This window comes from Homalodisca vitripennis, chromosome 2 (assembly GCF_021130785.1).
Source record: "Homalodisca vitripennis isolate AUS2020 chromosome 2, UT_GWSS_2.1, whole genome shotgun sequence".
NCBI lineage: Eukaryota > Metazoa > Arthropoda > Insecta > Hemiptera > Cicadellidae > Homalodisca > Homalodisca vitripennis.
Genome location: NC_060208.1, coordinates 128,543,810 through 128,571,345, shown reverse-complemented (window position 1 = coordinate 128,571,345; position 27,536 = coordinate 128,543,810). Strand labels below are relative to the sequence as shown.

General features: G+C 30.7%; 1 protein-coding gene across 1 annotated transcript in view; it reads right to left on the bottom strand.

The window, feature by feature from the left end:
* The window catches only part of LOC124354722 (protein pigeon), a 56,659-nt gene extending 29,543 nt beyond the window's left edge, over positions 1 to 27,116 (bottom strand). Inside the window, exons 1-11 of the mRNA XM_046805379.1 lie at positions 26,878 to 27,116; positions 18,348 to 18,481; positions 16,526 to 16,601; positions 16,078 to 16,287; positions 10,821 to 10,870; positions 8,220 to 8,417; positions 6,953 to 7,120; positions 5,527 to 5,692; positions 4,222 to 4,526; positions 1,877 to 2,053; positions 1,072 to 1,278 (exon numbers count right to left, since the gene is read on the bottom strand). Of these exons, the coding sequence (XP_046661335.1) occupies positions 1,072 to 1,278; positions 1,877 to 2,053; positions 4,222 to 4,526; positions 5,527 to 5,692; positions 6,953 to 7,120; positions 8,220 to 8,417; positions 10,821 to 10,870; positions 16,078 to 16,287; positions 16,526 to 16,601; positions 18,348 to 18,481; positions 26,878 to 26,935 (1,749 nt within the window). The 5' untranslated portion in view covers positions 26,936 to 27,116. The remainder of the gene's footprint in view (positions 1 to 1,071; positions 1,279 to 1,876; positions 2,054 to 4,221; positions 4,527 to 5,526; positions 5,693 to 6,952; positions 7,121 to 8,219; positions 8,418 to 10,820; positions 10,871 to 16,077; positions 16,288 to 16,525; positions 16,602 to 18,347; positions 18,482 to 26,877) is intronic.
* Positions 27,117 to 27,536: the final 420 nt, after the last annotated feature.

Sequence of the window (27,536 nt, the reverse complement as noted above, 5' to 3'; positions counted from 1 at the left end):
TAAACATTATAGTGAGCAAAAATTGAAAAAATCAACATCAAAATAGATCAAAATCAACAAAGTATCCAATATCTAAAAAGAATACAAACCCTCATAAATATATTATTAAAATATTAAAACTATTAAAAATTGAGGTTGAGGAAAACAAATCATAACAATTGACTACCTAATAATATATAAAAACACATAGGGACAAAAACTTCTATTTTTATCAATCAATCATATCCAGAAAATAAAAATTAGAATTCCAATTAATTTACACACAAAACACACAAAAATATTGAATTCAATGAAATGGCTAGTGTTAAAAAAGAAATACCAATTCACAGTATACCACCTGAAAGAAACAAAGACTAAATGTTAAATCTAAGTAGATGATTATGATACAATTGTACAACTCTAATGAATTATTTCCTGTGTCAGTAATTGGGTATAATACAAACTATAATAATTTAAAAGGAAAGGAACTAATAACTTTTATATTACATTAATCCATAGAGGGTTCAACAACCGACCTGGAAGCTCAGAGAAAGAGAAGTTGGGATATTCTCTGGGGTCACAGTTTGTGACAAACCATCTGGCTGCAACATTGTTTCAGTCTTTGTACAGTGTGACTTTGTACATTTTAGAAAACAATCTTTCTCTTACAGTAAAAGAATAAGCAAGGTCAGATCCCAGATTTCAGTATTAAATAAATAGAAGTGACAGTCAAAAAATATTTTTTAGTCCCCTATCTAGAGGTAATTTACTTCAATTGGTAAGTAATTTTTGGGCATTGTGTAAGAATATAAAAAAGTATAAATTTGTATACAACATATGGTATATCATTATTTTTGTATAATATAAATGAATAGTCTCATTTCAAAAAATACACTTTTATTTTAAAATACAAATTTTCATTAAATATGTTTCAAATTTGTATATGATAACAAAATTGGGATAACAAACTTTGAAAGTATACAAATCATAAGAAATAAAAATATCTGGGGTATTTCTGATAAATTTTTTGTTGCATTAGGTGCAACCACATCAAAGCACAGAAAAAGAAATAAATGAAAAATTGATTTTCACCTGATAGCAGACAAGTGACACCATGAGCTTGTCGGCAACTGTGGTGGGGCGGAACCTGACCACCTCGGCATGTTCAGACAGGTAGTCCCACAGTCGGGTCCACATGTCCCCACGGTAAGGCACCAAGCGCTGTTGTGGAGACAGCAACATTACTGCTGGGTTCCACAGGCATTCCTGGCTCAGGGAGAGAGTGAACTGAGCAGACAACTGCAATAAATATTATATTTAACTGTCATTAATTTGGATTTAGTAATGAACTTTAAGAATAGAATACACATTTATATTAATGAAGTAAAATTTAAAATAAATTGAATATAAATTAGAGCTTTGTTATGAAATGCATGTTCATTCAACAGGTGAGTCACCTGGTTCTTTGAAATGGTTACCTAAGAAGTGGGGTATTTTCTCAGATATAACAAATTTTCAATTAATTGAGGCATCCTAGGAGAAAGTTGAAGAAATGTTTTTATATAGAATATGTAATATTGAGCAGCTGATTACATTTAACATTAATGCTAAGGTGAATCTTTCTGTTAATTATATGTTTGTAGTAATGCATTTCTTAGGGAAATTTTTGCCACAGTAGAGACCAGTGGGGTGGAGCCCCGAGCTTGGAGAGGTAAACCCTTTCTTAGTGTCTGAAAGGCCAAGATAAACTTATGTATCACCTTTCATATCTCTACATTTTATAATTTTTGCTTCGTGTTGATCAATCAGGAGGTGATTTTAATAGGATATTAAGATTCAAATATCCAATAATGAGAATTTGGATTTAAAACATGGATACATATAGCTAGCTACTCACTTTTACTTCCACAGTTGTATTGGAATTCCATGTTGTAAGGGGTAGAAGGTCAACTAAGGTCAGAGCATCAGAAGGCAAACTTCGGAGCACTGAGGCGTATGATCCCCCAATCAATACTTCTTGAAGAATTTTGGCAACATTCGGATCCATTGACTTCTCTGCCAATGGCATTATTAGCTAAAGGAACAAAAATGGTATGAATTAAATTTTTATTTGAAAAAAAAAAAAAAACTGTAGTAGATACAATATACCAAAACATCAAGTATAAAAGTTAATATTACAATCGCTTTCAAAGTTGATAAATTACTGAATTAACATGCAATATCTGGAGGATTTTATAAGGACACACAAAGGTTCTAATTGTTTTGAGAATTTTTCTAACCAACTTATAACTGTTGGATAAAAAAATAATTTAAAATTGAAGTAAATAATTAATTGTATAAGAACTAAAATCAAACTCTATTTTTACATGTTTTGGTTAAACTCTATAGCATTCTTTTTAAATGACAATGAGGTCTAGAGTAAGGATTAACTCGAGAAAACACGTAAAAACATAAAGTAAAGGATGTCTTATGATACCAAGTTACGAAGTTACTCTAAATACAGGGGTTCTCACCTTTCAGGCTCTGAACCCCCTTAATATTTTGGTATGAGGACACGCCTCCCTTTACAGATTAAGTTAATTTAGACACATATATGATCTTGAAGTTTGAGTAAAATTACTTTGAAGTTGTAAAAAATATAAAATCATGTTTTTTCAAATACAAATTTTAATTCCACAAATAATTAAAAAAATCACAACAAATATCAATAAATATCAATAATGTAACCAGAAAAATGTTTGTTACTTTTGTAGTACTAGTGTGAGGACTGGCACTGTTTCTTGTTAACTATTTTTTGTATGTTTTGTTGCAATTTTGACAAAGAACACTGCAGGTCACTTTCCACATCTAGTCTGGCTCGATATTTAGATTTTATATTAACCAGGGCTGAAAATCTTGACTCGCATAGATAAGTTGATAAAAATTGTACAATTCCCAAGTTTGGGAAATCAACTTTATCTTTGAAATCACATTGCAAGTCAATTGTTTGTTTTTGAATATGATCAGGAAGTATATCCACATTGATTTGGAAGGTGTCTCTTATTAACTTGAATTTCCAGTTTTCCGAGTTTATATCTGGGAAATAGGCACCGATTTTGTTCTTTAGAGACAACAAATACTCAGTTATTAGGTCCTTCATTTCATTTACTAGGTCTTTTGGAAGACTTTGAGTTTCATCGAAGAGGTTGTTTAATTTTATAAAGGAAGAAAGTTCGGCTCCGAATTCTGCAGGTGGCGTTGCCAAAGAGCCATCTTCTCAGTAAAAACTCTTAATTGAATCATAGTTCTTCAAAGTACTTTTCTGACAATGTAGCTTTAGGTTCAGAATATTTATTTTTCAAATATGCCAGGTAAAAGATAAATTTGTCATCTGTAAATTTATTGTACAGTTCTTCACTTGAACTCATCAAAAAGATATCAACTTCTGATTTCAAGTTGAACAAACTTGCAAGCATATTATCTTTGGACAACCAATGAACTTAGGTATGAAAGAGAAGTGTTTCTGCATCACTGTTTAATTCTTAAAACAACACTCGAAAACTAAAAACTTATTTAATTTGTTGACGCCTTCCCTGGAATTCTTCCACGCCTCCATGGAGGGCGCCCCCCCCTCCCCAGGTTGAAAACTGCTGCTGTAACACAACCTGGGGACCAAGAGCTTAAAGTTCACTTCCAAACTACCGCCAACGGCTGGGTAGGCGAGCTGCTTGCAAGAACAGAATTACTCAGCGATCATCCACCCAAGCAGCAGCAACACTCAATGTAAAAAAACATACATGTAAAACCATGCTGGAGTTTTGTAACAGCCATCAAATGTTAGAATAATCACTCTTACATTATGTTCCTGTATAGCCACTCCAAGATGGATTAGACTAGAGATTTTGGAATTTTTTTCTACAAGTGACACACAGTAGCTTTAACCTACTTGCTTGCTGAAAAGTTACAATGTCTAGCTTTTTTATTCTACTAATTTCCATGGAATTCAGGTAGAAATAATATTCATGGTCCATCAGCTGAGGTTCTAATTTATTACTTTGTACATGCACATTATTCTGCGAAGAGAAACAATCTTGCTTACTAACTCAATCTGACATTTTGTATTTTGCATTTTGTAGATATACGGTATCATATTTTTACCAAATTTACAAAAAAAATTATTAAAAATTGTACAAAATTTAATTTTACCACAATATCCACAATTCACTATCATATTTTAGTGGAAAACCTTGAAAATGTACCCACTTCGGTGACCAAATCCATTTCGGCGAGGTGTACAATGAAGTAGTGCAGGATGGCTAGACGATTCTCTACTGCCATATCAGTGTTGATATATGCATCGACCATAGCCCGGGGTGTTACCTGCAGCTCCACCACCTCCAGTGTTGCCAACTCCAGCAGGTGACCACTGCCGTCCAACAATGGTGTCAACCTGAGACTATCCGTCTGCATGGCATTGTCCAATACAATGTGACAGCAAGGTTCATGGTGCGGCCCGATGTCCAAGAGGTGCAGGAAGATACCAGGTGCCATCACAATCATGTGTTGTTCTGCATGTTAAAAATCAAATCTTTTTCAAATAAAACAAAGTTAAATTAAAAGCTTTTATAGATCATCTTGCATAGTTTAATAATAAATGCTGCTTCTACTTAAAACCCTAGGCAGTAATTGAAGAGTTAAAGTTAAAAACAATTATTAAAGCTAAAATTTTGTAGTTAGTCTGAAAATTTTAAAAGGCATATTCAAAGAAAATCTACATTGGCATTATGGAAAATGAAGAGTTTGACTTTCTGGTTTGTGGTAATAATTTAAAGTAGTTCTCTGATGCCGCAAACTTCACACAGCACCATTTTCACTGCTCAAAGCATGAAAAAAAAATGCTGCATCGCATTTTCTTGCATCTCTGTTATATCTTGAAATCAGTGTCCTTTCAGCTAAATTTTTATTTTGATAAACAAAAGGAAGTCATAAGGAACAATATCAGATGAGTTGATGTTGGACAAGTTGTGCCAATTCCCACTTTGATGGGTTTGTGGCCTTTTTCAATGAATGACATCCTGTAACGAACATACCACTTCAAGATAGTATTCATTAGTAAATATTTAACCCACAGGAACACAAACTCATAATGAACAATGTATGACATGACAAGATATGATACCAATCTGGATACTTTTTGAATATACCTCATGAACAGATTGAACACCAGAGAAGTCATGACTACTGCTGAAGTCACAATATGGCAAAATTCTTCACTTTTTTAAAATACGGTTTTTCCAAATACTATTAATGCTAGTGACACTCATGCAGACTGGTAAAGAAAATTTATTAAGATTTTGGATGTTCTGTAAAATACAAAAATGTACTGATATTTCATTTTTTTATGTTTGTCTCCACATTCTATTGGCCTCTAAAGTTTAAATCGTTAATGTTTATTCTTTCAACAATTCTGGTCTACTTATACATAGAAGAATGAAAATAAAATAAGGGAATAAAAAAGGAATAAATAAGAAAACAATAGCAAAAAATAAGTGAGAGAAACTTGTTTACCGCCATGCATGATGAAAGACGGCCGCATACTGGCTGCACTATTCCATGGGACCCCAGGCACAACTGAGTGTACAACTCTACCATGATGTAGCATGGTGACTGAGTAAGCAAAGTGGACAGTATTGCTAGCATCCATCGCCTTGTCACACATCGGGGGCTTCACTGGCTACAGCAACCACATCCCATTCAGTCATTTCCAAAACGTGACTAACTGACTATAATAAACTGTTATCTTAAAAATGAAACACTTGAAGCGAAATAAAACTGAACTTTTCCTACCATTTTGATTTGCCATTATTTAGTGATACAAGAAATCAGTAACACTACGGTTCAAGGTCTACAATTTGATCTCTTCCTCAGGTGGGTAACTAACCGACCACATAACATGATCTAGGCTAAAATAAATAAATCATACAATTGTGACACATGTGTATCAGGAATTACAACAAACATATTATATAAGCTGTAACTATTGAAACAGAAATGAAACATACAGGTCACTATAGTCAGCAGTAGATGACAATCCACTGAAAAATGACCAGAGGGCAATAGTAAATGACAATTAATTGTCATGGTAGACTCAAGATTTACAACCCTATTATATATATTCAGTTATGGTTTTAGGCTTAAGATGTTTAGAATTGGATTGATTGTAAGACACCTTCTTTAAACTCAACTGTTTGTTTAATCTTCAATAAATATTATAAATTAATTCTGTACCTGTAGAATATGCTATATTTTGATTGTGAATGTATTTTTCATACAGAATATAAAAATCTTAAAATTCTTTACAGACAAAAAACCTCTACATAACTAAATTAGTAAACATACCTATGTGAAAATGAAGCTTTTCTTCAGATCAAGTAAGCACTTTGTTTATACAATTTACTAATTTGACACGATTTACAAAATATTTGACATAATAAAATATTAAAGAGTAAACCTTTTCTCTTATATTTCAGGACATAAGCAAGTCAACTTAAATTTACAAAATCTACACAAGAATTAATTTGCGGTTTGCCTTTCAATCCTACTATAAATATATTCTACACCTTTTTGTTTACTAGGACATGAAAGCTGAGAAAACTGAATTTAAACCTATGTCATCTGTGTGGCTTCTGAGTAACAGGATATTCGGGATAGGATAGTTAGGGGATTGGGGATGCCAACTGCTGAGATCTCATAGTACAGCATCCATGAGGAAGGATAGTACCCCTATCTCATTCATGACAACTTGGAAGAAGAGGTTTTTTTTGTTTGAGCCTGTACCACTTAAAGCAGACAGGTAAGTTATCTGTATCATGTTCAGGTTTCCTAAAACCTTTAACATTACTCATATAATTATTCTGCAAATTGAATTACGCCTATCAATCAAATTATTCCATACAAATTTGCATAAAAATTGCAAAGGGAAAGCTACACTGACCTGATACAGGTAATGATGACAGATGCAGACAACTCCCCTGTGGTCAGCCACTATAGTGAGGTCTAGTGAGCAGTCGTGTATGCGGAGAGGCACAGGGTCATCCTCGTACACTCCACACGGGGATGTCACTGTTGGAGACAGCTGTGGCAGGTTTAACGGAATGTTCAGCTGAAATGTTCCAAAGTATTTTAGTTAGTTCTATTTCACTATATAGTTTGAAGTTAGTTTAATATTTTAGTTTAGCACATGAATTTCTAAAATTGTTAGTCTAAAACATTAAGTAAGTGACATAAAAACTGCACTTGGGGAGGTAGTTATGAAATTATAAAAACTATTCTTCTAACTTCTCAGTCAGATCTTAACAAAATGTGTGTTAGAATGTAAAGATCTACTGGAATGTATTTAGGTAACTGAGATTGTTACGTTTCTTTCCATATGAAACCCCAAGTGAAAGAAAGTGCTTGGAGATAATAACCACATTAAAGATGGAGGAAATACTAGTTTCTAAACATAGTTTAGTTTAAATGTTTCATCATTCAAAACATTTGAGCCCATTCCAGTGATGTAACAAATTATCAATCCCCTACTTTACCCACAATAATTTTAAACTTTAGGCCATCAGACTCAATGATATTCAACCATATAATTGTTATTAACCATATCACTTTGTTTAAAATAACTAATATTAATTATTATGAAAAGCTCTAGAAAGTGACTTCTAATAACAAAAATAACTGTATTATAACAATTTTACTTTGTATATGGTTTAATTAGGTAAATATAGTTGTCACATCAAAGAAATATATTTATTGTATTAGTTAAAAAGGTTTTCCTTTTTGATTTAGGATTTACAGAATTATACTCTATTAATACCTTTAATTTGATATACTATTAGACCTATACTGTCATTTAAGATTCCCTCCTGACTCCTGGGCCATACTCCTGACATGACAATAATATAGTAGTAAGTTCAAAAAAATAGATTTATAGGTGCAGTAGTTATGTACCAAGTTTTATTACTTTACCTGAAATCGTTCAGGAATTATCAAACCCGTGGATGACTTTCTTAACACCCTGTATATAATTTACGTTGAGACTAAAACATTTTGCTCTCTCTACTTGTACCTTTGGGATAGTAAATCTATTACCTAATCCTGTGCAGCACCTGTGATTCTAATTGCTATCTTTTTCAATAACTCTTTTCAACACAGTATGAGAAAAAAATTAAAGATCAACTTAAAAATATTGAAACTCAACTATGACATACCACAGTCTCATGAGGAAGTTCGTCATGGAACTGCAATGTTGAGAGAATGGGCATCGACTGACCATCGCCCTCTGGCTCGCCCTCCACCGCCTGGGGAGGCTTGCGGTAGTGGATATAGTAGAGGCACTGATTACCTGCATCCCACTGGGCCCATGTGAACGACTTCAATACCTGCTCTGACACTGCTACTTTCACTGGCTGCAACCACCAAGTACTGAGATCAGGCAAAAATTGTAGGTCTTATATCTTGTATACATATCCTTGACTATACTGTGGATAAAGTTAAATCATTCAAATATAAGTTTTTATTTTTCCTTTGTAATTCTAGTCCAGTGAACTTTTTTGTTGTGTTGATGAAGACAATTATGATTTTAGATTGATAATAAAAATCATACTTGTAGAATGCTAGTCATTTTATTATTGTAATATTTAGCCATTTCATGTTGTAAACAAATGGTTTCAGGTTCAAATTCTATAAAATTAAAAGGATTACGAATACAAGTAAAACACTTCACTTCATGTATTCTAACCTTTTACAACAATTATGCAAATCAGTTAATAATCAATGTGTTCTCACAATTTATTACATCTCTCTACAGATTTATTATTAGAATTTCTTCTTCCAATGTATTACTGAATGCCTTATTCAGCTTACATTAGGAGAATATGTAAATAAATGCTGTAAATATTTTAGAGATAGTTTTACAGTCATCAAACACTTCCGTTAATACCAATAAATGTAAAACCACATGAAAATAATGATTAATAAATAGCTTTTTTATTTCATTACGCCCTTTGAGAGAAGACTGTTTTCATCAGACACTTCACAAAAGAATGTTTAGCCATGCATGTTATGGTTTTGCAACATTTACAAAATAAAATATTTACCTTATTTCATTTTTATTTAATTTTATATGAGTTAGAGCAACAAAAAACATACAAACTCACCGAAGAAATAAATCACCAAAATGGGATTGGAAAAGTGGAAATCTACTTTGTCTGGTTCAGAGCTTTACATCACAACCAGAATGGAACAGTTTCTGGATGTTATCTACTGGGCAAGGCAGGTGCTGGAAAGAGTTGTTGGCATACTATGGCCTGGCCCTTCTTTTATTTGTATCTGTTAATTGATGTATTATTTATCTGTACTTATCAATTTTCAATGTGTGTATGAAGAGAACATGGGTGAAGCTTAGGAACTTACTAAAGAAGGCTTCACTTGGATTTGCAGGAATTTTAGTTTTCAAGGATCATTTACTTCAACTGATTCAGGTCATATTAATAAATCTCCTGATTGGCCAAGAACATTGGAAGAAAATGTGGAGCATTAGAGAAAGTTACTTTTGTGTAACCCACAGAAGTCCATCGCTCGATGCGGTTTGGAACTAGGTATACCAAATCAACAATTCAAAACGTGATTCGTTAACTTCTGGGACTGTACACTTTAAAATTCAGTTGAAGCATCAAATTTAATCAGAAGACCAACCTAAATGCAATGGAACTTGTTGAAACTACTGAATAATAATGATCATAATTCTAGGTATCTAACAAGAATTTTTTTTCATGATGAGGCAAATTTTCACATTAATTTCAAATTTCAACAACCCACTGGTTTTTGAGGACATCCACAATTTAAACAAGGTAAATGTATGCTTTGGCCCCATGCACAATAATCATATCGTTGGTCCTCTATTTTGAAGAGGACATAAAAAGGGCACTAATTACTTGGACTTGCTAGAACTGTATATGTTCCCTCAGACTGAAGACAAAGGAAAAGAAAAGAGAATAGATATGATTTTTCACTCACACTGGAGTGGTGCACATTTGGACTTCTATATGGCAATGGTTACGTGATTAAACTAAAACCATTTTAGTACTGCTAAAAGTTAAAAAAAAAAACATTGTTCAGTAGTGAATCTGTTAACATTTATAATTTGTTTACCTCTTTAAAAGCATAAATTAAAATAAACCTGTGTTTATCTAAAATAATTTGATTTAATAATATTTACTGACAAACTACCTAACTAAAACAGTTGTATAAGACTATTTACTTTTATGCAATTAATAAAATTATTTTAAATGTTCTTGATAATCTGTGTTTTGTAAGAGACTAGAAATGTAATACTTTAAATGAATACAATGTGGATAAAACTTGATTAATTAATTGTAAACAAATTCTGATTAAAGTTAACAATAGAAGAAGCAATGTTCTGTTGTGTTTGGCCATTCAAATGATTAAAATCATCTGTTTGGTTTAAAAAGATCAACTAATTAAAATACAGAAAACACAGTCATGACAAAAAGAGAGAATGATTTTTCAACTTTTTGAAATAGTTCTGACTGATGATAGATCACATACGAATTCTATCTAGACAAAAACTGTGGTAAGTTTGTGGACCGAGATTGATTGTTATGAAAGGACAAAATCTGTCAAGACCAATCAACAAGGACTCATTTAAGAAACACTAGCAACAACATGAACATTGTATAATTCAATAATTTGTTGATATGTGCCAGTGAACATTATTTAATTCTAATTAGTTACACTTTATTCCTTTGGAAATAAAACATCTAGATATGATTTAGCATTATGTTACTTGCCTCTTCACTACCATCAGCCTCTGGCAATTCCACTTGATAAAGAGTTACAGCTAAGGAGTGATAAGAAAGACAGATTAGAAGAAACAGAAAAGCATTTTGGTTTATATTACAGTTAATAACATTAATAGTACATCAACAAGTCTTAAAACGTATGGCCAGATTTAAGGAAGAGAACTATAAGACTTTAGTTTTAGTTAGTATGTAGCCTAATTATATAGAAATCCACCTATTTTATTTTAAATCAAGCTTACACCAGCAATTCCAAAACCTTCATATCTTTGCTGAAGCTCACATTAAAAACGTTTCCTAATTTATACCCAATATAGAATATGAACATTGAATTACTTAAAATAGTCATTATTTGGGCGAATTTAACTTCATGTTTTATTTAGCATTTATCACAAGGCTGCAAATGACAGCACGTTCAATATAAACACAATTGTAATCTGAATGTTTCTTCTTTTTCTATGTACATTACCTTTTCTTAATACAATTTTTAAAATATGTCTACAATTAAAGAAAACTGACATCATCTATTTATGTTTAATTTCATATGAAATTGTTATATTCAAAGAAGATAGCATGCCCACTAACTTTCTATAATTTTAAAATATTTACACTTCAAGAAAAAGATTAGAAAATCATGGAAAGAATGAAAATTTTGAAAATACACAAAATTGTTTTCTAAATGTCTTGTTTTTAACTTTTCATATCTCGTGGATCAAAATCATCCTGTCTTAAGATTATGATTCATTAACAAATTAATAAAAATAAATCCACATATGCAAATTTTGTGGTTGCTGATACAAAAAGGGAACTCTGGAATTCTTCTAGGTCAATGAGATCTACTTTTTGGCATATTCAAAGCTTTGACAGATAAAACAGGGAGAGAGAGGGAGAGGGAGAGAGAGATAAAACACATAGAACCCTTGTTAAGAATTTTCCACCCTAAAAGAGACATCAATAATTGATTTTCATGGACTCTTAAGGATTAAAAACTCTTAATATAGGTTGGTATCTCAAAGTGCTGCAATTCTCCACATAATTCACACATGGTTTATATTTAAAAGTTTTCAAATGGAAGTTATACATTTTCTAAATGAGTTAAGTTAAAATTTTTATATGTCTATCTAGAAACCAAATAAAAATAAAGAAATCTGATTTATCAAGAAGTCCTGAGTTTTTGTATCTTTTATGATGATAAATCTACAAAATCTTTTTGTATTTGAAATAAAACCAATAGTAAAACAAGACAGTATATACATGAAAAAGACAATTGGTAAACAAAGATGCAAAGTATATGCGGTTATAAAAATCATATCGCATAAATGAACTACTTATAATGAAGAGGAAATTAGGAAAATATAGCAATAATAGTTTTATTTTATGGTTTTATGGCTTAAGTGTATGTATCTCTCTAAATATATGCAGGTACATATAAAAAACGCTCCTGTTAATATGTCAGTATAATAACATTTATTAGGATGTCAATGTGTTTATTTTAATTGAAATTCTCTTGTATAAATACTTCAAGTCAAGTGGTTGGCCAACCTGATATACTTGTTTACTATGGTTTTTTGGCATTGTTTATTTTAGTTTCATTGATTTCAAGATCAATTCAGGTGATTGTTATGTAGACTTATGAAGTGTGTTTTGTGACTGAAAACCATGTTTAAGTTTTAGGGCTTGAGTTGATATACTGATTTCCAACCTCCAAATTAGAGGCAACAAAGAACAACCACTCCACTTTGCCCATAAAAATAGGTAAATAAATAACTCAGACTGATATCCTTGTCTATATTCCTTAAATCTGCCCATGCTTGACAAATGGTTAAGCCTAAAAACATGTGTTTAGTTAGTATATAATACAGCAAAATATAATGTACAGACAATAATACATTAAAAGAAAATTTTACATTAATAACACACCCTTATTTTGCAATTTTCATATTCACATAATATTTACTGGCATATAAGTACCACTTATATGAGTATTAAGTGAAAAAAATGTTCAAAAAAAATTATTTATTTGATTGCACAACAGAATTGTTTGTAGGACTTGGTAATTTTATTAAATAACTTACCCCTTTTCAAATAATTGTAAATAATACATATTTTACATCAATATTAGAAAAATAGCAGTTAAAGAAAAAATATTAATGTTTTGAAATTAAAGATATTAAAAATATTAAAGCATTATCATACAATTAATAGGTTAGATCAATCCAATCTGAGTGTTATAATGAATATAAAGCTGTTTTGCAGAGATGTTGTAATATTAGTTATTTTCCAATGTCATCTATGAATATAAAAGATCTACTATAAATAAAGAAAAAATGAATATACTTTCTAATATATACTGATTTACTTTTATATCAATAGTCTGATAATACTGATATTACAATGATATGTACGAAATACCAAACAGTTTTTTAGTAAGTTATTTTTATAGATGCCAAAACATATATACAATAACAATTACTATACTGCAGTATAGAGTCTCGGTTTATCTGAGTTACTATCCTAATTTACATATTAATAAAAGTACCATACATCAAAAACAGAAAAGAAATTACATTGATAAATTGTATTTTTTGGCTTGATACAGTATACACAACGTATTGTTTTCTAACAAACTGGGCAGAACTCGAGAATGGTTGTGATATTTGTTTAGGTCAAGAATTGCTAGTTTAAAAACATTTTAACTACAAACCGTAATGGAATCATTGAGTAGATGTTAAACATATTCAAAATCTGTTGACACATCAGTGCAGTTTCAAATTATTATATCCTATTATTTTGTGAACATGAGTAGTGAGTATACTATTGTTATATAGGGTAAAAATGTGATTGGAATTCCAAAAAAATGATTAAAGACAGAAGGACAATGTAATGGCAAGAATAAATAATTTTTAAAAATCTATTTTTCATAGATGTTTTTATTTATAAAATTATTAGTTATTATTGTTATTTTTACCCAATGTTTTTATTTTATATAATAATGTATATCAGTATATATTAGTGTACACAGTGATTTCAGTATTATTATTTTTTTCCTTATAACCAACTTACTTTATATCTGACTTTCTCTTTGTTTAAGTTACCTTGTATAAACAATTAGTTTTACTTAAACTAACAGTACTTAAATGGTGCTTAAAGCAATAATTGATCTAGAATAGATTTTCTCACTAAACTAGTTCATATATAACTGTAACTTTAAATAAACCGATACAACAACGAAACAAGGACTTGACAGAACATAATCAAAGTCTTACTAATAATTGGAACAAAGTAACTTCATCGCATCATGTATTATATCACAGGATAAAATGTAAAACGCCACATGATTGAACTCGGTTTGTTTATAAATTAGTTTATTCTGAAATTTTCATTGTGGTTAGCCACAAGACAAATGTAAATTTGATAGTTTTATTTTTACATTTAATTTTAACCTCTTGACCCCAAAATTTTGTTTTTCCTTGGACCAGGAAGAACTTACCAAGTTTTCAAGCCTCTACAACCTTTCTATCACAAGTTATTGCTTGGATTGACAGACAGAAAAACAATGATGTGATTTTAAGAACTTTCAAGTCCTTAAGAATATTCAGCTTATTAAAATTACTTCTGTTTTGAATTTGTATAGAAAAGTAATTGACCCAGAAAAACAGATCCTAACTTGTTTTGAGACACTTGCAACAAATTTTAAAACTAAAATATTTGTACAACACAGAAATAGCCATGGAATTTGGAAAATATATATTCCTTGTTTCTTCACTGTTTTAAGAGAAATCTGGTTTTAAAGAATTATAACTTCTGATCTTACATTGTTTATAAATTTTAGAAACATTGTATTCAAAATTAATGTAAATCATTTGAGGGGAAAGATGGCCACTATCACAATTCACGATGTAATTAAATCCCAAGACCTCAGCAACACTGACTAATTTAATTTAGAAACCTTTCGTCACATGCAGAAAAAAGATTTTATAACAAACTCTCAGAATATATTAAATTAGAAACAAATGAAAAATCATTCAAAAGAAACCAGAACAAAGTGTTGATGTCTAGGGCATTTTACACAGCAGATGAATTTATAGAACATAAAATTATATACTGTAAATAACTAAATTAAAAATTTAATACAATTTATAAATTTAAAAAAATTTACTTTCAATTGTTTGGATATCTCCAAGGTAATACTAATTTAAATTAAATGTTTTTCCCCCCAATATATATTTGGAGTAAACATGTAACTTAAAAAATGTTTGTATTCAATTAACATTGATAATAGAACTTAATGCTGTTAAATATCAATAAAATGTTTGCTAATGCTATGTTTCTATTGATATTTGATTAAGGAAAACTTATATGATTATAGAATAGAACCATAGTTTCCTACTAGTTTGCATGGATTGTATAACATGCATTATTAAATAGTAAAAATAATTTTTTTAATTTTAAATTAATTTAACTGTTTTTATATTGTTTAGTTTTGTATTTTGTGCAATTTCATATCAGAGTTGATACTGAGTATGATGCTGTGGGCGTGACACTGGCAGAGTGATGAATGTGAGATTGTGTGTGATAAAAGTTAGGATTCATTAGCAATAAATACTTTAATTTATTAAAAGTATTATTTTATTTTATATGTTTTAAGAATAACAGAAGTAGTTAATTTATTAATGTGTTAAATTTTAATTACAACACGTTAAAATATTATATTAATTTCACCACATCGTTTAAATGTAATTATTTCTTTATTTTATTATCATTATTATTTTTTGTTTTATTCTTAAAGAAATATTTATTTAATGTTTCAAATTTTACGTTGTCGCAGGTTAAGTGTAAGAAAGGACCATGCGGCCTTAACTTTGCCTGTATAAATAAAGGATTTTTCATTTCATTTTAATTTTAATTTATACTCATATAACTCATTTTACAATATCGGAATAAAATTATGTTAACATTACAGCAAAATCTCTTGGTATTTGTTACAAGTTTTATTCTGGAATATTTTCAACCAATACTTGAGATTCCACTATGCCGTTTTAGTACAGTTTGTACAATTTATTATTTTATAAAAGAATTGGTGCAGGTTGAGACAAATTATAAACAAGCAGAGTTATTTTCTAAGCAGAATCATTCCTTTATGGCGCTTACGCACGCACGCACACACACACACACACACACACACACACACACACACACACACTTCCAGTCTACACGAATCAACATATTAAAACAAAGATGAACTTACAATCTTGGTGAATGAACACAAGCAGTTTTTCTTGCCTATTCGGTTTTTTCTTGAAGAGAAACTGAGCCATGATTTGCTGTGGTTTTTGGATCTCTAGAGACTTAGTGTGAGTTACACCATCAGCTAGGGTATGAATGAAGGCCTGGTACTCGAAGGTCGGTGTATCTGTTTTGTTCTCATCATCTTCCATTGATGTTTTAGTCACATAAACTATAAAACACAAGCAATCATCACAATGATGTCTAGGTAACGATTTTTATAGATTAACACTGTAGATGTACATATCTGCAATTTTTTTACATTGTTTTGATGTTCAAAATTAATTAGATATATTACTTTAATCTAGTTAAAGATTAATCTAGGTTCAATAATCGTTATGTTAAGTTGTATGGACACTAAAATTTCTTAAGCAAGAAATTACTGCAGTTTAAAAAGAATATTTACTTACCAAGAATAGATTTTGCAAAATTAACAGTTGCTTGAATAACACTACAGCTTCTGTTATATTGCAATTTATGTAGAACCTGAAACAAGAATTTAAATATATTTATTTATTTTACTGGGTTTTAAAATAAGTGATAGCTTGATAATGTTTTAATGCTTTACGTGTTGTGAAAGTTCAAGTGACAAACTACTTTTATGTACCATAACACTGATGATTCTTCATCTTCTCAAAGAGACATTTTGTGAGTCGTGGGGGTTCTTAAATATAAGCATGATTATTGTGTGTTTCATTGAAAAGGTCTTAATAATACATGTATAATGACTAAATTAACTTCCAGCATAGTTAATGATGTTATAAAAGTGTAAACAATGAAAACACTGACCTGCATTACATCAGTTAAAAGATTACATCTACATTATTTCTTGGGCGACTTTTATGTTTTAAACGTCAAAATGTTTGTAGTAATTAGATTGAACAACTTTTATTATTCTTTAAAAATTCTCATACTTATATTAGCTTTTTGCGGTATTAGGGTTTAAAAACTTGAACTATCCACCACCCATCTTGAAACGTGATATGATAATATAATATTAAAATGTTCTTATGATTTTAAACTGAAAAAATAATACTGTCTAAGTTAAGTTCTATATTTTCACTGGTCCGAAACATAAAACAAAAACTAAAAAACACGTACAAACAAACAGATGATAAACAAAAGAGATAGTTCATGGGTTACACTTAGTTTCTAGCTCCTCTTGGTCTATGGAACAATATTCTAAAGTTTGTGTAGAGTTTTGTTACACTCTGTATATATATATATATATATATATATATATATATATATATATATATAATTTCACTTTATACATGCTTTCAGCTCAATAATTTACTGAAAGTATGGGGATCACTGTCTATGACTATGCAATTCATGTAACACACTGTAATATTATATTAAAACGTTACAGTATGGTAGAAACCATTTTTGTGTGTAACATTTAGTAACCCTATCAATATAAACATATTATGTTCTGTTTATATGATTTTTTTATATAAATGTAATTACATATTTTCAAAAATATTGTTATAGTTCTTTTCTACGTATAATAATCTTTTCATACATTTGGACCACCAGTAATAGTGTAATTTTTATTTCTTTTCTTTATTTTACAAGTATATTTATTAATTTTCTACTTTTTATTAATTATGTCTGTTATTAAATGATTGTTACAAAGAAACTTATAGAAATGTATATGGCAGTATTTTACATAAAACTTAATTTTATACATGACAAAATGTTTTATTTTAAAAGACTGTTGGTATTACATTTGGCCAAAGGGTTTTGATATATTCTCCCTTTTATGATGAACAAAACAAAATTATAAAAATATTACTTCATATAAATATTTTACAATATTTTCTAATCCCCTACATTTTTGGGTAAAACTGGCTAGCACTTTTGGATGTAACAGTTACCATAGGTTTAAACATATAACAAGTTTGCTATTAATAACAAGTTTAAAAGCTCAATGACTGATAAACTAATCACTAAAAATAAAAACAAAAAAATAATAAAAATAGAAGAGAAAGAAGAATGTAGCAAGAAATGAGGTTATGGTAGCATTCAAAACAACCAACAAATTAGGTCCGTTAAATAACTGATATAACCCAGGAAAACATAAAAAATCGGTATTTACTAAATTCATATAGTAACTGTCTGAAATATTACACAGGTAAGACATTAACTTTTCAAATTATAAATCGTTATCACATGAATATAACTGATGATAGGATATGAGCGAAATTTACACAAAGGCAATATACTTACATGGACTTGCTTGTTAAGGCGATCATATGTGCCTATGACTTGAGTTTCTTTTGAATTTTCTTCTTCAATCCACGCAAAAATGAGCAGACCATTTTCTTCTTGTCCAATTACTCTCAAGTCACTGATTTGATCATCTGGAGCAACAAAAATACACATAGACAGATCTTTACTGGTTATTTTTATAAATAAAACTAATATTTAAACACGTTTTATTTAGTGACAACTCAACAGCAAGGTTGTCTTGATCAGGTACTTTACAAAATTAGGTAAATAAAAGGTTTTAATATTGTTTTATTAATATTAAACTTCTAAATAAGTTATTTTATACTTTTTAGAGAAATATAATTTATTTACTCTTTGCATGGCAAGTGCTATTTTACAAGTAACATGTGTTTCAATTTAATTACTCAAAAATTAATTTTACAGTACCCATATATTGTGCATTACAACTCTAAATAATTAAAGATAAATTTTAAATTTAGATACTACAACTAACATTGATGATGTGTGTGTGTGTATATATATATATATATATATATATATATATATATATATATATTATATATATATATATATAAAATGTTATTACTTACTCCACATTATAGGGTCATCTTTATGTTAGAATAATTAATAGTGAACTAAAACCCTTTTTTTGATAATTAATTTTAATTTTATTTCATACACGTGTTTCGGTATAAACCATCTTCAGTGTGTACATTAACCTCTAACTATAAAATAAATAAATACACAACTAAATATACACATGTGTACCATTTAAACAGATGTTAAATTTATATGAAACAGTTGTAATTTTGATTAGTATTCCGTGTTTAATACTTTCTCAAAGATAGGATTTATCTAATTTTTTAGGTTACTATTTAATATGTTGTGAGGATCTTTGTTATAATTTAGATAAATATGTAATTCTTCTTTGATGTTTAACTTTTCTCCTTTCCTTTCAATATCCAAAATTTCCACGTTCTTTTCAATATTTTTGTAGCTATGCACAGTTTCTAATAAATGTTCTGCGAAATTTGATTTTATTGTAGACATGTTATTTGTTTTCAAAGCTTGTATATGTTCTTTAAACCTTTTATTAAAATTTCAGCCAGTTTGTCCAATATAATAACTTTCACAGTCACTACAGTTAATTTTATATACTCCACATTGTTTGTATAATTCTTGTTTGTCACCTTCTTGGTTTAATTTGTTTTCAATAAGTTTGAATGTATTATTTCATGTTTAGTAACTGATAGAAAATTTTGAATTTTGAAAGGTTTTTCGAACAGATTTTTATTTATTTTAGTATTAAAAGGTACGCACACACACACGCACGCACGCACGCACGCACGCACGCACACACACACACACACACACACACACACACATACACATATCCATTCTTGACAGCTAGATATTTTATGATTCTCATTTCTTTTGTTTTATTCTTATCACTCGGTATATTTAACATTCTGTTTATCATTGAGTGAAATGCTGCTAATTTGTGTTAGAGGATGATGGTATTAAAAAATCTGTTTGGGTTGTTTTTCTATACATTTTAAATGAGTGATTTCCCTTAAGATTAGAAATGCTTAAATCAAGAAATTAATTAATTACAATTAATTTCCAAAAAAAGGGTTTTAGTTCACCATTAATTATTCTAATATATCCTAATCAAACTTAATCTCAATAATAATAATAATAATTCATACATATATGCAGACGGTAAAATTGTATTTTAAATAATGGGTTAAAAGCTAGCTATATTTTTGTACAAAAATTACAAAAAAACAGGTCTAAAGGAGCTCCATGATAACTCAAAATCCACATCTGTTATTATAAAGAAACTGAATACAATGTAGACATCCAACAAATAATAAATAACTGAAGAGGAAAATAGACAGCAACAAAACCACAATATTGCTGGCTCCAAACCATGAGGCTAAAACTGGTGACTGGAAACTGCAACTAAGTCTCCATGACCACTCAATTTGGAACAGAATAATAGGGAGTGATCTATATATTTTAAAACCACAAAACCCTGGTCCTTATCACTAACATAGCCAACAAACATTTTATTGATTTATAACAACATTAAGTTGTGTCTCAATGCCAATGTTGAATACATTTGTTAAACAAGATGTGTTTTATACTATCAACTCACACCATTTTAGTTGTTCTACGTAGTGTTTTCAGTTTTCTCTGAACGTTTATAATGTTTAAGACAATTATTGTGAGATTTGTTCTGTAATAAGATTTTTGAATGCAAAGAATGTGAAACCGGCTAAAATTTATTGTTAACTTCGAAATGTTTACGGGGAAGATGTGATGAGTGAAGGAATAGTGAGAAAGTGGGTTAGAATGTTCAATGGCGGTCAAACAAATGTGCATGATGAGAATCAGAGCCGTCAGCCTTCTCTCGTCACCGATGATCTGGTAAGGGCAGTTGACAACAAAATCCAAGAGAACGGTCGTTTCACTATGACAATGCAATTGTTACGGACCACTTTGGTTATCACAAGCTGTGTTCTCAATGGGTTCCAAAAATGCTCACAGACGTGCACAAAACCAAGAGACTTGGTAGTGCTTTGACTTTTCTCACACGGTACAGTGATGATGGTAAGGATTTTTTAAACAAAATTGTAACAGGTGATGAAACTTGGGCCCGTCAATCCCCGAGGAAACAAAAATCTTGACGACAATGTCTGCACAAAAAATTATGTGCACTGTCTTTTGGGATCGGAAAGGTGTTTTCCTGATTAATTTTCTCCCAAAAGGTAAAACCATTAATGCGGTAAGGTAAAAATTATAATATCTAAAAATAACCTGGAACAGATTGAAACAGTAAATTGTCTTGGAACAAAGACTATTACTAATTTGATATGAAATGATGGTATCGGTTTCAGAGTAGGAAACTAGACATTGTTTACAATTTTAGACTAACAGTTACCAGCGGCTTCGCATGCAATTTCGTAGGTTTTGCACCTGTATGAGCACTTCTGGATCGTGTGAATCATATTTCCGTTAACATTGAAGTTACCTTCTTGTCACGATCGAGAAAATATGTAAAAAAAGTGTACATTTATGGCCATTGTAATTTATTCCGGTCTAAGTATTTTTTGTTCCATAACTGATTTTGCCTTTTACCCGATGTAGAAAATATATACACAAACACATCTCTTATAAGCCTACTTTTAACAAAAACAACTAAGATAACACAATAGTGCTGTCATAAAACTATGTTTTCACAGAACAGTTGATTACATTTGACAGACTCTTTCAATTAATATTTCACATCTTTAGACACCAAGATGGGACTTTTTGATACTTTTAAAACCAGAGGGACATAATCCGGAGGGATTCTTGAAATATTAATAGGCCTATTTTCATCCCAGGGATTATAAGAATGTCCATGTAAAATTTCAGTATAATCGGTTTAATAGTTTATGCATAAAAGCAAAACAAACAAAGGCACTTTTGCATTTATAATATTATTACAATGTGTTATAATTGACATATACGATTATAAGGTTAGATTCACTATCCTAGGTGTAACACATGGCTGCAGAATAGGGCCGATCATGTGAGAGTTTCTCACAAATTTTAGTCAACTCAGGAAATTTAAAAGAAAAAAATCTTAGATAATACAAAAATAGCAGGACAACAAAAAACCACACATAAAACTACCCAAAAGCATCAGTTATATATATATATATAGTATATATATATATATATAATTTATCAGGGAAACAAGACAAAATCAACTATGGTACAAAAATATTACGACAAAGTTAATTACAATAGCCATACACTTATCAACATATATTCTTGATTGTGGCAAGAAGCAAAATTAACATTGCCATTGGAAATATAAATTACTTGAACTGGAATTGCTCCTACACGTGCAAATCCTACAAAATTGCAAGCAAAGCAGTGGGCAACTGCTAGTTATTGGTAAAACTGTTATTACTATCAATTAATGTTTCTAAATAAAATATAATATAAATAACTTCATAGCCTAACTTTTTAAAGTATAAACATTTTAAAAAGCCTACTTCTGTTTATAAGTTAAATTATATAAAAAAATAATGGTCTTAAAAAATATGTGTACCAGGGAAATTTAACAATAAAACATTGTGCTCTGTGGAAAATTCAAGTGGTCTAATATATATTCTGCATCCTTGGTGTGAGGACCGAGATGCATTCTCAGATAGTCTAAATAAATGCTCGGTCACTCTCAACTATGAATTGGGAATTAGTTTGATGTGTAGATTTGGTGATTACATATTTTCCAATACGGAAAACATCACTTGAGATCTATCAAATCAAATCCAGGTAAAAACCTGGGGTGTTTATAAGTAGACTTTAATAAGCGGCCTACACTCATTCGGTTGTTTTAATCGAATGGTTCCATGTTTTTATCCGAAGGAATAATTCGATATTACAATTTATTTAACTTAGTATATGATTTCAACTTATTGAGTTATAGTAATTTTAATGTAAACATTAAACAGCAAAAAATAACTAATATTTTAAGTCTTTGAAAATGGCGATGAACATGAGGAAAACGTGTACGATATTTCTCACAAGTGACGAGATTTGTTGTTTGTTTGTCAGTAGCAGGCCGTTTTTGAGCAAATTGCCGTGATCGTTAAACTTATTTTTAGAAAATATTATCTAAGTGATAACCTAGCAACGTTATATATTTTTGTTTTCCTTATGAACTATAGAACAAGAATAAATATAATATTTGGTGCCTTACCATTATTTTCAGATTAATATCATTGTAGATGTGTAAAAAATTTTTTTAGAAAAAATAATTTTTAAGTTCTACTGTCCGTCACTTTGAAACTACTGGAGCTACAAAATAATGTCAAATTCACAGAATATACACAATTTTATTCTAAACAAATTACTTATTATACATTTTTTTATATTTACAAGAACAAAAAAGTTAGATGGGAAAAACTAAATCTATGTATAAACTGGTTTTTTTTACTCCCGAGTCACTAGAAGGGGCTTGTCTTTTCCTCCCAGTAGTGTAGGGCCTATAATAGTATAATAGTGGCTTAGTTTGTCATAGCACAGTATATTTCGTAAATATAAAACAGGAATTGTCTTATCGCAAACCCCTCCCCTTCCTCAGACAGAGGTCAAAGTCGAGCGATCTAGTAGATAACGTGACTACAGATTCTCGCCGCCCGTTCAGCTGGTGTGCCGCATTCTTGTACTTTTCGTGCCCAAGTGTCTGTCGAGTGCGTCGCTTTGTTGTACTTCCGTGTTTTACTGTGTGTGTAATAGATTAGTGATGGGTGACACAATGAGAATTTGGGATTTACCCAGGAGCGAAGAGGGGGCCATTCGTTTTTTACAAGATCATGACTAGTTGCCTACATCTAAAATATGCGTTGCGGTCGGCAGTTGCTGCTGAAGGCGGAAATCCACTAGACTCACTCATCCTTGATATTGCTGCTTTCTGGGCGTCACAGGAAACCCATTAACAATTAATAATCATTGTAAGTTTGTAATTGAAGAGTTGCTTTTTCGTTCTATAATGTTTTTTTTCTATAAATTTATTTGTTTGTGTTCCTCATTTATTTATTTATTTATTATTATTTCAACGGCATCCGCCAATATACAATAATTTCACAATATTTTCATGCAACTTAAATATAACATCAACAAAATAAATAACAACTAATTAAATTACAGAAAGTAGTGATTATGCAGTGGAATAATAAATAAGTATTAAGATTTGTGAAATAATGTTACAATAGTGAAAAATCACAAACATCATCTCCAACTGATATTAAGGGGAAAAAAAACTCTATCACTCATTACTGTTGCAGTCTCTTTTTAAGGTGTGCATACTGGTGTAGTCGGTATAATCCCAAAGTACCCCAACATTTTCCATGACGAACGAATAACCTAAACATTTACCGGTAACACAAACGCGATAAACAATAATATACTGACAATAAGAGTACGCAAAGTCGCCAAACAAAACAGTGACGAGACGAGTAGACAGCTGTTCTCTCGTCTGCCGCCAGGTCAAATGAAAACCGTCGGAATCATTTAGACCAGCAAACATTAGTAACATGAATACACTCTATACTATATGATATGTATAGGAAATTTCATGGAGAATACTATAGTTCAAACTAGGCCTAAAAATAATGGACGGTTGCGGAGCAACGGCCTTAAATGTGAAGCGATGGCTGTGATGGCGCTTGCCACTTACAGGGTTAAGTAGCTTCAACATGGGTTTGGCTCCCAGTAAACACATGGGGAGAATTCTTTCCTCTATTTCACAAAAGCGGTTACTCATTGATATCAAAATGAGCAAGTTATAAATATTGTAAGGTTTCTTTGATATCTAAGACTAGGCCATAGTTGGTATTGTTGTTTTGTAATGATAGTTAAATGTATGTTTTTAAAATTGTAATTTACGAGGTTCTTCTTGTTATAGTAATTTATTATAACTCCTATTGTGTACAATTTTTACATATCGAAATTGCATAATATATCGAACCATTCAATAAAAACAACCAAATAATCAGTTGTTCAAGTGAGCTATATCAAGTGGTTAGACTGTTTGGAAATTATAAGATTAAAGGCCGACCTGGCAAATCACGAATTTGACGTTATCAACGCTTTCTGCTCATCCTCCTGATCAAAAAATATATATGGTTTTAGGGGGTGCAAATGACAAATAACATGAGTTTAGAGGATATATACATAAATAGTTGAGTTCTTAATGTTCTGTTTGTGTGCTGTGTCTGGATATCTGTAAATAGTATCTGCGGCTGGGACTGATAGCGTCGGGGCAGAAATCAGTTCTTCACTAGATATCGTGTACTGTAGTTTGGATCGAGTCACCAACCGTAATGAATTGGTGTGTCGGAGTGTTTTGTCGGGCATGTCAAGAGTTTACGTTTCGACCGAAACGAAATTATTTATTTTTTAATAGAACATGGAATTTTTAATCAGTGTATTTGTTTGTTGTGCGGTTGCGTATTGCTTTTAAACCGGAAGGCTTTGATGTTTCATTGCGACAGAAAAATTGGTAAAAGTTGTACAAAATTAAAATGTTGTAACTTTTTAAAATTGGCCCGGGCAGGTTCTTTTTTAAGAACGCACTTAGAGACATATTTTTGTTTGGTAACCACGTTGTTTGCATTTGAAGCCAACACTATATTTTGTTGGAGTTTGGCGTTTCTGCACATTCTGTGGAACAACACTAATGGTAAGTGTTCTCTATTAATGTCCTTTGCATTACAATTCAATTTATATTTCTGATTAGCCCCTCTAGAATTTGATATTTTACTGATAGGTACTATCTCGAGGGATGTTTTTCTTTCATTGACCTTTGCTGCTTCCCTGCGCTGATGGCTGGAGGCATTTGTCTCAACTCGATAACAACTAATTAATTTGTAGCTCTAAATTAAGAAAAACATTGTTCATTTGGATCAAAATTCTGCTCATTTCAGTATTATTTTTCATTTACATTTGCAAGATGGCGCCACATCCGATGACTCATCACGAGGTTCAATCATGGTCACAAAAGGTCACATGACGCTCAACATGGAAATATTGCTCCGCGCGTGAACAGTTGTTCCATTTTTTGTGTTCTAGAACTTTGTTATTTCTCATTTCCCCATCAAACCTTATATTTTTTTGTCCTATACGACGATTCCGAAGTTATTAACGCGAAAGTCGTATTTTGCCGCTCCGGCCGTTAATATGACGATTACCGATTGTTTTTATCTGAAGGATAATTTGATATTACAATTTATTAACTTATCATATGATTTCAACTTAATAGTTATAGTAATTTTAATGTAAACAATAAACTACAAGAAGTAACTAATATTTTGAGACTTTGAAAATGGCGATGAATATGAGGAAAACGTGTACGATATTTCTCACAAGTGACGAGATTTGTTTAAGTAGCTTCAACATGGGTTTGGCTCCCAGTAACACATGGGGAAAATTCTTTCTTCCATTTCACAAAAGCGGTTACTTATTGATATCAAGCTGGGTAAGTTATAAATATTGTAAGGTGTCTTTGATATCTAAGTCTAGGCCATAGTTGGTTTTGTTGTTTTGTAATGTTGTTTTAAAATTTGTGTAATTCAAATTGTAATGTAAGATATTCTTCATGTTACAGTAATTTATTATAAATTTTTGTGTACGATTTTTACATACCCAAGTTAGATAATACATTGAATTGTTCGATAATAGCAATCGAATAACAAGTGTAGGCCGCTTATTAAAGTCTCCCCTAAGGTTCCTTCAAAATACTTCAAATCGGTCAGCCAATAGAGGAATGAAACTTTTTATAGGCAAGTGCACTGTCCATCTAACACCTCAAAACCGATATAGGCCCTTAACATGAATATTGAAGTTAGGCTTGATGATAAAGGTTTGTCCGTCTGCGACAAAGTAGACACTTGAGTCAGCGTCTTAAAAGGGATTTATCTAAAATGATTATATCTTTAGAAAAATAAATGAGTATACTAATACTTGCCTTCAACAACAGAGAAAATATCATCTTTTAGGTTAGACAAAATGTTTATCTCAGCCATTTTCAATTCCAAACAAAAATTATAAGTCCAAAAAAAATATATTCAGTTATTTAAAATGTAGTAATTTTTGTTATCATTGAAGAATACCAACAAATAAGACATCTCCAAACCAAGTAACGAACAAAAACAATTAAGTAACCTCAACATACTATTCATTCCTTTACGTACATTTGACACTTGACTTGACTCTGACTGACAGAAACAAAAACACATACAATGAAAATTGCAATCTGTTTTTTTTTCTTGACTCTGCTTTCATCTATGCCGGCTTCAATGTACATTGCGTATCATGTATATTCATGTAGAGACTTCCCGGGACTTGAACCCTTGATCTCTCAGAACCTAGATATCCATTTCTATTAAGTAATGAGGATAACTTCAATCTGCCTTTCTTTCTGCAGAATTTGCTGCTGTAAAACCCTGTACATTTCAGATCATTGTGATAGTTATCTATCGATCACCTAGTGGTAACCTGGATCTGTTTATGTCCTACATCGAAAGAATGATTCTGTCTTTAGAAAAACATAAATGCAACTTTCTTATAGGTGGAGACTTTAATGTAAATATCGCCAAGCGTGATACTAATACAGTCAGGCTGGAA